The sequence below is a fragment of the Neolamprologus brichardi genome, chromosome 16 (assembly GCF_056152115.1).
Source record: "Neolamprologus brichardi isolate AB-2024 chromosome 16, ASM5615211v1, whole genome shotgun sequence".
Classification (NCBI taxonomy): Eukaryota; Metazoa; Chordata; class Actinopteri; order Cichliformes; family Cichlidae; genus Neolamprologus; species Neolamprologus brichardi.
Window position 1 is genome coordinate 22,541,108 of NC_142119.1, and position 13,092 is coordinate 22,554,199.

The 13,092-nt window shown below is 42.3% G+C and overlaps 1 protein-coding gene across 1 annotated transcript in view; it reads right to left on the reverse strand.

Annotated features, from left to right (window-relative positions):
• Nucleotides 1-13,092, reverse strand: part of igsf3 (immunoglobulin superfamily, member 3) — a 76,432-nt gene that overhangs the window by 1,546 nt on the left and 61,794 nt on the right. The window contains exons 8-9 of the mRNA XM_035906620.2: nucleotides 2,909-3,319; nucleotides 765-1,211 (exon numbers count right to left, since the gene is read on the reverse strand). Of these exons, the coding sequence (XP_035762513.2) occupies nucleotides 765-1,211; nucleotides 2,909-3,319 (858 nt within the window). The remainder of the gene's footprint in view (nucleotides 1-764; nucleotides 1,212-2,908; nucleotides 3,320-13,092) is intronic.

The window sequence follows — 13,092 nt, forward strand, 5'->3', positions numbered from 1 at the left end:
TCTATATCTGGAAGTAAGGAAAATGATGTGGCCCTCTGTAATGGAGAAAAACAAAATGACCTTAATGACTGTAAATAGAGAACATTCAGAGTTTTTCTCTTTTTTGTCTGTAGTCATAAACTTTTAGAAGTTCACCTGGCGTCACTGCAGCACATTTGAATAGGCTAGAATTTACTGAATAAAAGATGTATATAACCAGATTGTATTAGTTAGAAATGAGATTACACAAGCATTTTTACACAATAAAACCAGGGGACCCAGCAAACACATAAACATAGCTGAGTACTGATAAGTACAGAGTGCAGGTCTCTTACAGCTTGCACTTTTTGCACTTCTAAATCATCTTCTCTCATTTATTGAGCCTTGTAATTTGATTTATTTTACTGCTTTAAATACCAGCACAGTTTTTGACACTGTAAATGACTCAGCTTCAGTGCTAAACAGTAAGCGGCCATGTCTGGCTCTCATTTTTACTTGTTAATTGCAAATGAGGAAGCCAGATCCCACAAGATAGAAATTAAGAAAAAAAAGTAACTAAGAGCTGCATAACTTGTTTATTATTAGTTTCCATTTGCCTGCACCAAAACACATATTAGGAGATATTAGGACTGCACAGTGTGACAATACATACGATAAGCCTAGATTTCCAAATAAGCAATAGCTAATTGGTAATAAATTACCAGTATGCTGTTAGATAAAAGTATAGCTTTGTGCAAACTTCAGTGTCACGACAGATCAAAAGATTCTGTCTTTTACGAGCTTACCTTGTTGTAATACATTGACAATAGTGTACCCAGAATTGTTGGTGGCCAGGCGGTACCATACGTTGCGGGGGTTGAGCAGCCACTCTTCGACGTGGCAGTAGTATCGGCCCCCGTCTGTTGGCCGGGCCCCTTGAATGGTCAGGCTGTACTGATCAGAGGCCATCCTCTCAAACTGCAAGCGAGAATTTGGCCCGGGTTCCTCTATGGGGCTGCAGTTTCCATTTCCAAAAACGGCATCATGTCCAATGGAGAACACGCACTCCCGGTCTCCTTCTTCTTCCCCTGGCTGATCCTCATTGTTGTCGTTTTTAGGGCGCTCTACATACCAGGACACGGAGAAGCGGGAGTTTCGGGATGACTGTGAGGGAATGCTGCAGCCTAGTCGGATTGGACCGGACTCTTCCACAGTCATGTTTGACTCCAGTTCTTCAACCTGCAAGCGAACCTCTGCAGGGGTCCGGAAAATAAACAGAAATTGAAGACCCTGAAGCTCTCCAAGAAATTTCTAATAATTTCAGCTTAGTTCAAGTTCAAATACAAAACAAGCAAATCAGTTAATTAACTGATTAGGTTACCATGCTGCTATTCTGAAGATCTTCAGAATAGCAGCATATTAATATTATCTTTCCCCATACAAAAAACGCTTCTGTGATGATGATTTTCTTTTTTCTTTGCTGTCAGTTTTGCATTCGGTAGCTGTATTTCAGTGTTTTACTGATAAAATCATGAAGAGATGTTCTTTTTAAATGAATGAAAATAAATGCCAGTCATTGCTCTAATTTGAACAAGTCCAAAGAAATTAATACTACAAAACAGCAAATGATTCTGAAAATGGGACACTAAACTTCCCAAATGCACAAACAAAAAGGAAAAAATAAATAAATCTCAGAGCGCTGCCCAGAGCTATCACTAGTCTTTCAGCTTCCCAGCAGGGTTGGATCCTACCCCAAGGCTACTGTGTCTGGTGTGCGGTTATACTACAGTCCTTCAGGGGTGGTACTATGACCCAGTTCCACTGCAGTTTTAAAAAAAATGACAGTACAGACTTGGCATGCCTGGACTCATCTCACACACAGTTTTGGAACGGTCTCCTTGTTAAAGCATAATGAGAAGCAGAAAGCACAGCAGGAAAGCAGGGGAAAAAAGGAGAGTTCTGGCACACGTCTCCCCTCATCTTTTTTCTTGACAGGCAGATTTCTGGATGACTTTCTGGGTGAATGTTTTAACACCTTAATGAACATCTACGAAGTTTATACCGCATTTTATATTTAGCTCATGAAGATGTTTACATGTCCATAAAAGTTGAAATCTATAGGGTCATGAATAATAAAAGTTACAGTCCATGTTACACGAGGGGTTTCCACATATATTGTGTTAACTCTCTGAAGCATGAAAGGGATGAGTTAGTCTCCCCAAAACAAGCCTTGTATACGATGCGCATATTTCAAAATATTTTCATTTGCGTGAGTAGCTGAGTGCTTCAGCTATGCACTGGTAGACCAGATTCAACTTAAAAGCATACTCTACGGGCTAATCACGAGGTGTTTTCATCCTCTAGTTGGACAGATGCCTGATCAATGTTATAAATTCTGCATTGTAAACAGCACACCTGGCAGATGAATACTGCTCCCCAAGTGCCTGAAAAGTCACCTTCAGCAGGACTGTTCAGTTATTATTGGCGTTTATGGGGTGAGACAAAGAATCTCTTTGTATATGAAGAGTAGGAGGGTTTAGGTAAATGAGAAAAGGGAAAATTCAGTTAGGGAGAGGAAAAAGATACAAGTTGGAGTGTTCCTAAAATAACTGTAATGAGGTGGGATGTCAGAGTGTGGGTGGCAGTTGGAACATCATAGCTTTAAGCTCAAGTTTTTGAATTCTGGACAAGAGGATTAGGGTTTTCCATCAGCTGGCATGACTTCAATCCATCTTTTTCCACCTGAGCTCTGGCTGGGGCAGGTGTAAGGTCATTGGAGTGAGACATAGCATGTCATAGAGGGAGGAAAGCAAGTTGGAGGAAGGATTGAGTTAACAATGGTTAAGTGGTTTAAAGGATCACAAAATGTAGGGCTTAAGTGGCAGCTGCTACCTCGCTGCAGTGGGAATAAACATGGATTTGGTTAAAGGGAAAAGTACTGCTTGCTCACCTGGTTTTCTGACCAGAACCTGCGTGAACTCTGAGGAATCCCGGGAGAGTCGATACCAGACTCCATCTGGGTCACTCAGCCACTCCTCCACCAAGCAGTAGTACGTGCCAGAATCGCTGCTTTCAGCCCTGTTCAGCGTCAGCACATACAGACGGGGTGACAACCTCTCAGCCTGCACACGCCGTCTCAGTCTCTCCTCATCTGCGTAGGCGCCATATTCGAAGGCCCCGGAGCGTTCGATCCTCAGCAGGAGCTCGTCAGCCTCCGACCCAGTCGCTCGTCTCACGTACCACATCACGGTATGCTGGGAGTCCTGGTTGGTCTGGGAGGTGATGGAGCAATTGATCCTGACACGGCTGTCTTCCAGGTACACCTGAGACTGGTTGTTCTTTTGCACTCTCAGCTTACTCTCTGCAAGGAATAAAGGGAGATGGGGGAAAAGGGAGAAAAGGAAAAGGAGCAGACAGTCATTTCTATGGGTATAGGAAAATGTGAGCGCTGGTGACAGGTACACAATGCAATTTCTGTTTTGTGACAGACGACATGTTGCTAGGTTTATTTCTGGTGGCACCAGGGCAGGAAAAGATAGTGATGTGTGGGTGGGTGCAGCGGTTGATCAAGAAAGAGAGAAAGAAGGGAACAGGAAGGAGAGGGAAATGTCAAGAAAACCAAAGCTGCAAGGATGGGAGGTCTGCTGGTATCAAAGTAAAAATGTATGATAAGATGCAGAACAGGAGAAGAGACAAGGGTGAATGGTAGTGGGGTGGATTGCAAAGTAGGGCTACGTTATTAAGTAAGATATAACACAAAAGCAGTTTGGGGGGGGGGGGGGGGGTCTTGTCAGTCTGCCAGAAAGTAAACGAAGTAGGGATCCATTTATAAAGTCAAGCAAGGAGGGAAGAGAGCAGATAGGAGAGGAAGGAGACGACAGTGAGGTGTGACTGAGATGTCAGGAAGGAACTGAGGCTGCCCTGAGTGCTGTGACAGGATTGGTTACAGTGACATTGGTTGTGCGATAGGATTAGTTGCAGGTACATCAGGTGTGACCGCAACCAGAGTCCCACTGTCAAATGCCTGGGGGGAGAGGGATTAGTTGAGCACAAAGTATGTAGAAAACCACAAAGATGCATGTAGACATGTACATCCTTGTCATAGGATGTATGAAAACACAAGGACAGAAATCGTGTGTTTTCATACATCTTATGTCCACCTGCACCTCATAATTTTCCGTTCCTGTCGTGAAAAGCACATTTTTTCATGATGTAAGAGCTTCTGTAATTTACATGAGACCTGAAAATACTTGTTATAATGCAGTGAAGATCTGTCTTCAACAATCATAACAACAGGGGTACTTACAAGCAATCAAATATTCATACATTAAGCCAAACAGGTCTGCATAGTTTTGCATTTATAGTTTATTTTTTAGCAGTTTTTCCCCAGTGGAATTGGCACACCACCTCTATAACTAGTTTTAACCATCTTATCTGCACAACAACAATTTGACTGGTAAAACCCGTGTGCAGGGAAACAGATTTCATACATGTTAGCAGCTATAGACATGCATCTTGAGGAAATGCCATCTTTCTTCACACCAGAATGAGTGTAAAAGACATTTTGAGGTATCAACTAGCATTATCTAAAGGACATGGGTGATTTCTGGATGGATTAAAACAGCAGTTTTAAAAAAACTGCCTGTTGTAATCTATAGATGCCGTTTTTATTGTAATTAACAACATAAAGATTAAACAGACACAACCCCCCCCCCCACAAAAAAAAAAAAATAAAAAAAAAAAATAAAAAAATTGATACTTAGATATCATATACTTGAGAACACAAATAGCACCATAGATTCTCAAACCTACAGTTTTGGCAATGCTGCAATGCATCTGTTCCACTGAATATCAAAAACTGTCGAGTACCTAAAGCTGGCATAAAATGCTGGATGACATCCATATTCTTTTTCCACTTATCCTCCATCCGAAAATTTCCAAACCTTTTTTATATTTTGAGATGGAAGCACAGTTTGACATTTGTTTTTCCCCCAAGTTAAAAGAAAGATTTTATTGAAAAATTCATTTTCAAAGGAAAATTTGGGTATTGATGCTTTGAGAGTCAGGCATATCTGTAAAAACAAACTAACCCAAAACTGTAAATAAAAACAGATATGATGTGCAATATGCAGTGCATTTGTATTAATTAGATGTTAATGAGTTGTCATGTACATTTTGTTTCCTGTTTGATAACTTGAACTATATCTGACCTCCTTTTAAAGCTTCCCAATTCCTTTTTATGTTTCTCCTTTGTAAAACAACCTTCTGTATCCCCAAATTCATGCACCCTTCTAGCTCACGGTAGGCTTTGCTATGACTGACTGAATGATTGACTGCCTAGGGTCATAGCCATCTGCCTAGAGAGGCTCATCCTTATCCACAGATTGGCAAGCATGCTAAAATGAGAGCCGTTTGTGATATTTCAAGGCTGCCACGTACATTCAGTATGCGTGTGTTTAGCTGCATTCAAAAGACGCATGTCTACAAGACGTTGTGAGACCACCATGTTGCGTAAGAGTAAAGCTAACATCTTAAATTAGTCATCATCATTGCCCCTTTACCTCTGTACCCACTAGACTTGGGAGGAAGCCCGACAATGTCCCTATTCGGAATTGCGGTAGAGCCCTGTGGAATCCTGGCAATCCTTTTTTCTTTTTCTTTTTTTTTCAGGAGAATTACTTCCGAACCTCCTGAAGTGGAACCATGCAGGATTGGATTGGCACAGGACAAAGCGATTCTCTGCCATTTCCATTCTGAAGTTTGAATCGGCAGCCAGGAGAAAAACTGGGGGCTGAAAGCCTTCTTTCATACATCAGTGTTTACAGATATGCCATTTAAAAATCTAAAATAGGCTAATTATTTAAGAGCTATTAGGTAGCATCATGAGCTATTACAAGTTATTATTGCTCAGTCAAGCATACACTGAAGGGACAAAAAAAACCCCAACCAAAACAAAGGAAAAGAAGTAGAAGAAAAAGAAAATCTGAGAACAATGAGCGCAAAAGCAGAAAGCAAAATTAAAGGAAAGAAAATGCATCTTTTCATATGCCAAAACATCTTAAAAGTCTCCGCTCCCTGCAGAATCCTCATGCTGTGAAAGCGACTTCACAGATCAGCCTGTCAAATCCTGACACGTGTCCATTCCCACAGAGAGCGAAGTTCCTTCTGTCAGCTACACTATAGCCATTCCTAGCAAGAGTGCATGTGCTGATGCAAGCAGCAGACGAGCTAAAAATTCAGGATGATGTGCGTACAGTGTGCAGTGCTTTTTTATGTGCAGCACTGATGGGGGAAGATTCATTATGTTGTGGGAAGAAAACCAGCACAGGGAGGCAGTTCAAGCGTTGATTGTTAACAAGGATGCTTATCATCTATGTGCATTCCCTAAACAGCGAGAGTAGTTCTGCAGTCTTGTGTGTCAGCAAGGCTGTCGATACCTTTTTTTAACTGTCATCACACGCTTTTTGCTACAGCGTTTCTTTAATAAGCCTCAAGGGTTCATCCACGAAGTAAGACAAATCCGTAATTGGAAACACTTGTTCTCACTGCTCCGCATTAGTTCACGTGCCAGTCAAGTTGTTAGTCGGGTGTGAACAGCAACGCACGGAATTCTTTATGTAGTAACACTTGAATTCTCTTCTTTAAACTCATGGAATAAACATAACAATTTTTTATTTAACCTTGAGCATTAACGTTGACAGCATCTTGCACTGTTCACCTGCCTCTGTGGTTTCCAGGGCAACGCTTTCTTCATGATCAACAAGGGTGGCCAGGATATATTTAAGAATGTCAGTGAGCTCATCCTCAAGTAAAAAAAAACAACAAAAAAACCCACGACTCAGTTAAACCTTACATCAGCATCCATGACTGAATAACGTTTAATCAAAAAGTCTGATTTTTGCTCCACAGAAAGCCTGAAACGAATTTTACTTGATGAAATGGAGATGTAATGAGAGACAGAGCACGGCTCAGTCCACAATTGTCTCGGCTCTACTGGAAATACTGTGTTTCAGCAGTTTGCTGGGCATGTACAGTCATTACAGTACACACAAATCCACACAGTGCAGTCACACTAATTGGCTCACTGAACCCTCATCTCATCCCTTCTCCATGTGTGCGGATATTGTCTGGTTTAATAGCTACAGGAAAGTGCAGAGTTGAGACAAAACTGTCTTTATTCCATTTAGTCATCAGTGGAGGCAAGTACATAAAGGCTACAAACAACAGCCCAGTTTTGATGCAAAAAAAAGGGGGGGATAGCAAAGTGCACTGCAAATCCCAAAAGCAGCACTGCACAATTGTTGTTTATGAAGCATAGCAGATGAAAACAAGTTTGAGTCCAGGGGGAGGAGAAGTGTACAGCTAAGGATGCTACTGTGGCACATCAGAGCATACCAACCACAGCTCACACAAGCACACGCTCGTAACAAAATTTTAGGATAACTTCAAAGGATCTACAAAACTGCCCGGCCGAGCGCTGAGAAGAGGAGAATACAACTAGAGATGGTGAATCAAAGAAAAAAGTTATCCTTTTTTCTTTGTCAAGGGAGAAAATTGCAGCTCATTTTCCTTTTTTTTCTTTTCTTGCGTGTGTGTTTTGTGCTGTCGCCGCTTTAGGTGAAGTCTTTTAATACATCGAGTTTCAGGTTAAAAAAAAAAAATCTGATTCAACCCTCTCGTCCTGTGCCTTCATCACAGTCTTTGTATTGATCAGTCATAACCTCTTTGCCCTACAGTCATTTATGCCAGTCTCTCTAATTACCTGATGCTTACATGAATATTCAACAGACTAACCTGTAGATACATTAATTTTAATGAGGCAGAAGTGTGAACGCCAGAGGTGCTGCTGGGTCTCTGCCTAAGACTTTGGGTTCTTTTTTTTTAAATAGTCTAATGATTACTTAATGACCACTGAGCTGACAAGCTTTCTACTAGGCCACAATATACTGCCTCCACTTTAAAGGGAGAAAAAGTGGGCAAGAGACAGGGAGAAAGAGCCACACACAAAAGGAATGAATAAAAGCAAAAAAAAAAAAAGGCAAACACAGAGAGGGATGAGATTTTTTTTTTTTAAAGAAGACAGGATGAGAGAAAAATGGAAAAGTTAAGGGATAAATCATCAGCTGAACAGATATTCACAAGACAAGTGAAAGTGAGGGTGCAGAGGGAGGAAGAGAGCCTGGAAAAGATGAGAGAGATGTAAAAGACAGAAAGTGAGAACATGCTCCTGGGGGGATTTTGAAAAGCAGCAGGCAGCCTCTTCAGCTCCACTCCAGAGGACTTATAGTCTTAATGGCTGCCTGCTCCGCCTTTAGCATTAGCCTTAGCACAGCCTGGGGCTTATCCACAGCCAGGACACCAAGCATGTCAGGACTGAAGGTTTTAGACACACCCCAATCCCCTGCAGGACAGCACGCTTTGGCCTGATGCTACTTGCCAACCCCTGCCACTTTACACACAACATACAATGCTACAAATGCCAGCTTGTCTGGACCTTGTCTGGAGCTTGTCTGTGAGCGGGGGCATAGATAAGAGTGTCAGAAACAATGAGGGAGAGGCTTCACCCGACTGACAATTGGCTTCTCTTCTGAACTAGGAGGCTAATGTCTATGCTAACGACCATGATGTATCTATGATCCCATTGTGTCAAAGGAATATCACCACTTCTCAATTCTACTCCACAACTCCCCCTGAATAATTTCATTAAGACTGGGCCTATTATAGGGATATCTGCACATAAGGACAGCCTTGAACACATCCGCATACAGGGCAAACCCATGCAATATATATTCATAGCTAGTTGTAAAACCCAATGTCAAACCAAATTCATTTCCTACTTCCTGCCTGCCTGTCTGAAAGGCTGACTGTTGTAAGCAGGCTGGACAGCAGGAACAGGATGCACAAGAGGTGTGCATCCTCTTGGGGTCAGGGCAACGTTCGGGACATTAATGACCCAGAAAAACTTTGCACAAAGGGGAGAGCACAAGATGTATCAGACTGAGCCATGTGTCTTCATGCTTGCCTGTGTGTGTGTGTTTGAAAGGGGTCTGCTGATGAGCATAAAACACATTATGCACATTAAACCACAGAACAGTGGCCATTCTGTTAGTGCAGGATGGAGGAGGGCGAGAGCGGGTGTGTATTCAGGAGGCAGCACTGCAGGGCCGTTTTCTGCTCGCTCCTACTATTAGCTGCTGATTTACATGGGGAGCAGCAGCACTGTATCTAGCTCTGAGTTACGACTTCAATTACAGCAGCAGCAGGACACACACACACACACATATACACACACGGGTGCTTATGAGAGATGGAGAGACACAACACAGAGAATCTCATTGTGTCGGCAGATAGGGCCGAACAAGGAAACGAGCCCGAGATTGGATTGGGTTTGACAGAAAAATGTGCCGTTGTGAGTGCACGAGAGAGAACGTGAGGATTCGCTCGCGTGAGAAAGAAGAAGACGCGATCGGAGGGAACCTGACCTTGAATGTCTGAAACAGACGTGATTAATCAAAAAACCTTTTTGGGAAATTATTTTCCGTTTCACCACACCCCTCAAAGTCTCTTAATTTATCACACATCACGACCTTGCGCGTTTATGCGCGTGTGTGCAGACAAACGGCCCATGACTGCACGTTGAACATTTGCATATGCAAAGAACACATTTGATGAGGCAGGTGATGTGTTTCAGAAATGGATGCAGCAGCCCCGTACACAGAGTTCTGCCTCAGGTGAGCTTGTGGCAATCCCAAACTACATCCATCGCAGGCCAACAAAAAAAAGGGAAAAAAGAAAGGGGCACAAAAAAGATTTAGAACCCTGTCACCAGCAATGACACTGTGGTAAAGCCTCTATTGTGCAAAAAACAAGCAGAGCTTCCCTATCCTTATTATACAGGAAATACTAACAATGGTGAAGAAGCTATCTGAAGAATTATGAGGAGGAGGGAAGAAGGGAATTATAAAATACTGAAAATCACAAGACTGAGGCAGAAGCTGGGGGCGTTTGCCGGGAAACATGCAGCTAAGTGAGAGTAAAGGGGAAAGAAGACATTAGATACTTATGGGAAGAGTGAGAACACAATATAGAAAGAAAAGGAAGACATGAGGGTGACAGGCCAGGCCCTAAGACAGACAGCTCCCATCTATTCCCTGATACGCAGCAATCTCCAGTAACTGCAGTGAAGGCAGCATTATCAATAAAAGCCTGGGAGGCAACTACTTCAGTGGCATGAAAGGAGGGCGCATGCAGCATCTCCAACTGCTGGCCCACAAGGCGGGACATGACGGTATGAGGCATATATTCTCTAACTCAAAGCGCAACCACAAGGGAGCAAAACAAGAGAGGAGGCTAGGAACAAACAAAAATAAAAAAGGAATCCATTCCTGCACTGCGATGTTTGATCATGTGAGCGAAAGGTAGCCAGGGAAACGCATGTGTGGGAGATTAGATGAGGAGAAACTCTAAGTGGGACACCCCACCCCATCATCACCATCATCATTCTAACTCAGCCAATAACCAGCCGGCCTTAATATCCTGCTCCTCATACCAGACACGCACGCACGCACGCGCACAAAAGTGCACACGCACACACTACAGTGATGAGAAAAATGTATTGATCTCCCCAAATTATCATTAATCTAAATTCTCGTTCCATTAGGGAAGATTCAGCATAATTAGTTTTGTGTTTTCTGCGTACGAGTGTGTGTGTGTGTGTAGTCTGTGTTATGAGTAGATGATATTAGATTGTGTTAGAGAGACTGAGGCTTCCCTGGTGTTCTGCCATGCTGAACATGTGTTTGCCATTATTGCGTTTCAGAAAGATACAAAGAGAAAACTCAATCAGGTGAAATCTAATATCACTACCACTGTACGTGAAGCTGTATAGCCACGGCGTGTTTATGTTATTTCCGTTTGTTGGCGACTATACTCTGCTGTGGGATCTAATACGGAATCATGTTCCATCATAAGATAATTACACTTTTGCTCAGGGAGACAACCCCCCTCCAAATGTGTGTACACACGCACACATGCACACTGTGCTCTTGTATAGGATGATGATGGTTATGCTCCTATGTGAGCGATGGTTTTCTCCATGTAGGCTATGGTGGATAATTCAAGCCAAACTGCTGCACAGAGTTGCCTCTCACAATGAATATAATAACTGCATGTGTGTGCAGATATGGTGGTGAACTTGTCTGATATGACCCATGGGACAGGCATGGTACTGTTAATGAAATCTGGAAAATGTAGGTTTGGACTAGGCTACAGATACCCCACTAGTTTAACGGTGTATAACGCTGACCAGCCTACTCCTGGTTTGGTCCGGCTTTCATCGACTTCCAACATTTTTATTTTCTTCTGTTGATCAAGGGCAAACAAGTTTTATGTCCCTGCTTTTGAAGTTCAGTGATATTTTAATGAAGAGCGCCATTTCACATATACAAACCTCCCTATGCTTGGCACACATGTACCTTTCTTCTGAATTAAAGATAGCGGTATAATTAAGCGCCTTGAGGCGACATTTGTTGTGATTTGGCGCTATATAAATAAAATTGAATTGAATTGAATAATAGACCATCAGAAAGCTGAGAGAAGCTGCTTTTCTGTTGGGTGATTCTTTATACATTGGTAAGCCACTAAAATAAATATATATATATATATATATATATATATATATATATATATATATATATATATATATATATATATATATATATGTTATTATTATTATTTGAATGTAGTGGTGCATCAAAGTAGGTCAAAGGTCAAAGTAGCCAGATTTCAAATTTTTAACAAGCTGGTCAACCTGTCAGGTATTAACATGAAAGCTTTCAGAAGCTGACCATAAGGTGTGCGGCATGCCCATATGCAGTATGTATGTACGCTGCCAAAGCAGCTCATACATATTGAAAAAGTACCTCTGGAAGCATGGTTTAAAGTCTCTCAATTATGTATCTGGTCAGATGCTGTGTTTGCTCACACCTCATTACACACACTCTCCTTTATCCCACTTCTGTGGGAGAGGAACAGTAAATGCCAGCCGCTCATTTAGCCAGGAGTGGTTAACATTTAGGAAAACAGTGAGGAAAAACAGATGGTGAGGAGAGGCGTGAGGCAGAAAGAGACGTCCTACATTTTGACAAATGAATCATCGGCCTAAATGCAGGTCTGACAACACAACCAAAAAAAGAAATGTAGAAGAAGAAGAAGATAGAAAACCCCGTAAGAGGCAGTGGACATGAACACGGCGTGACCATGACTGAAATAAGCTTTGGCAACCAATGAGATAAAGGAAATCAGTCGCTCGCCCTCCCCTGTGCGACAGTGCCCTCATGCACAGAATGACTGCATCGTTACGGTTACTGATTGGGTTGAAGTCGATAACTGATCACATCGTCATGGTAACTAATGGCATTACCAAGCTAACCGATCACTTTGTCTTAGAGACAGATACCGCTGGAAAAGAGAGTGGAAGGAGGAGACCCCTGATTGCTATGAAATGTTTGTCTCTGTGTGTTTGTGTCCTTTTACATTTTTCTGGTTATGGATAAACAAAGTAAACTGCACACGGGCAGGAGGTAAATGAGCATTCAGGATGATAAGTCGATTTCCAAATACTTTTTGAAGGGGCCGGAGATGCAGCGCGGTCTGCATGAGCGGTTAAGGTCAGAGCAGAATCAGTCACGCAAGTAAAGCGCCGTCTCTGCACTGTGGTGCTTCTGTAGGTCTGTTTAATACATGTTTGCATTATGTATTGCTGCATTCTGGATAATGAAACGGAACTCTTATTGCTCATATTTCTTTCTTACATGTTTTAGTCCCATCTGCACTCATCTGGACGTGCATGCGTGGGTTACACTGAGGACCGCAGCGAGAGAGACATTAAGTCTGAGTTGAGTTTGAGAACAGGAAGAGAGGTGATGTTCGGCTGGGTCATCTTGACCTTGGATCAAGTACGAAAGCTGAGTCAGTGTATTGTACTGACTGACAAGAACATGTTCTGATGAAAATATGATTTTGCTGAAATTCTACTGGACGTGGGACACTTGGTCAAAACAACCAAACTGACTTTCACCATAAGATGCTTTGCTAAAGAAAGTTTCATCTGTTGCAGTATGACTTTCTGCAACA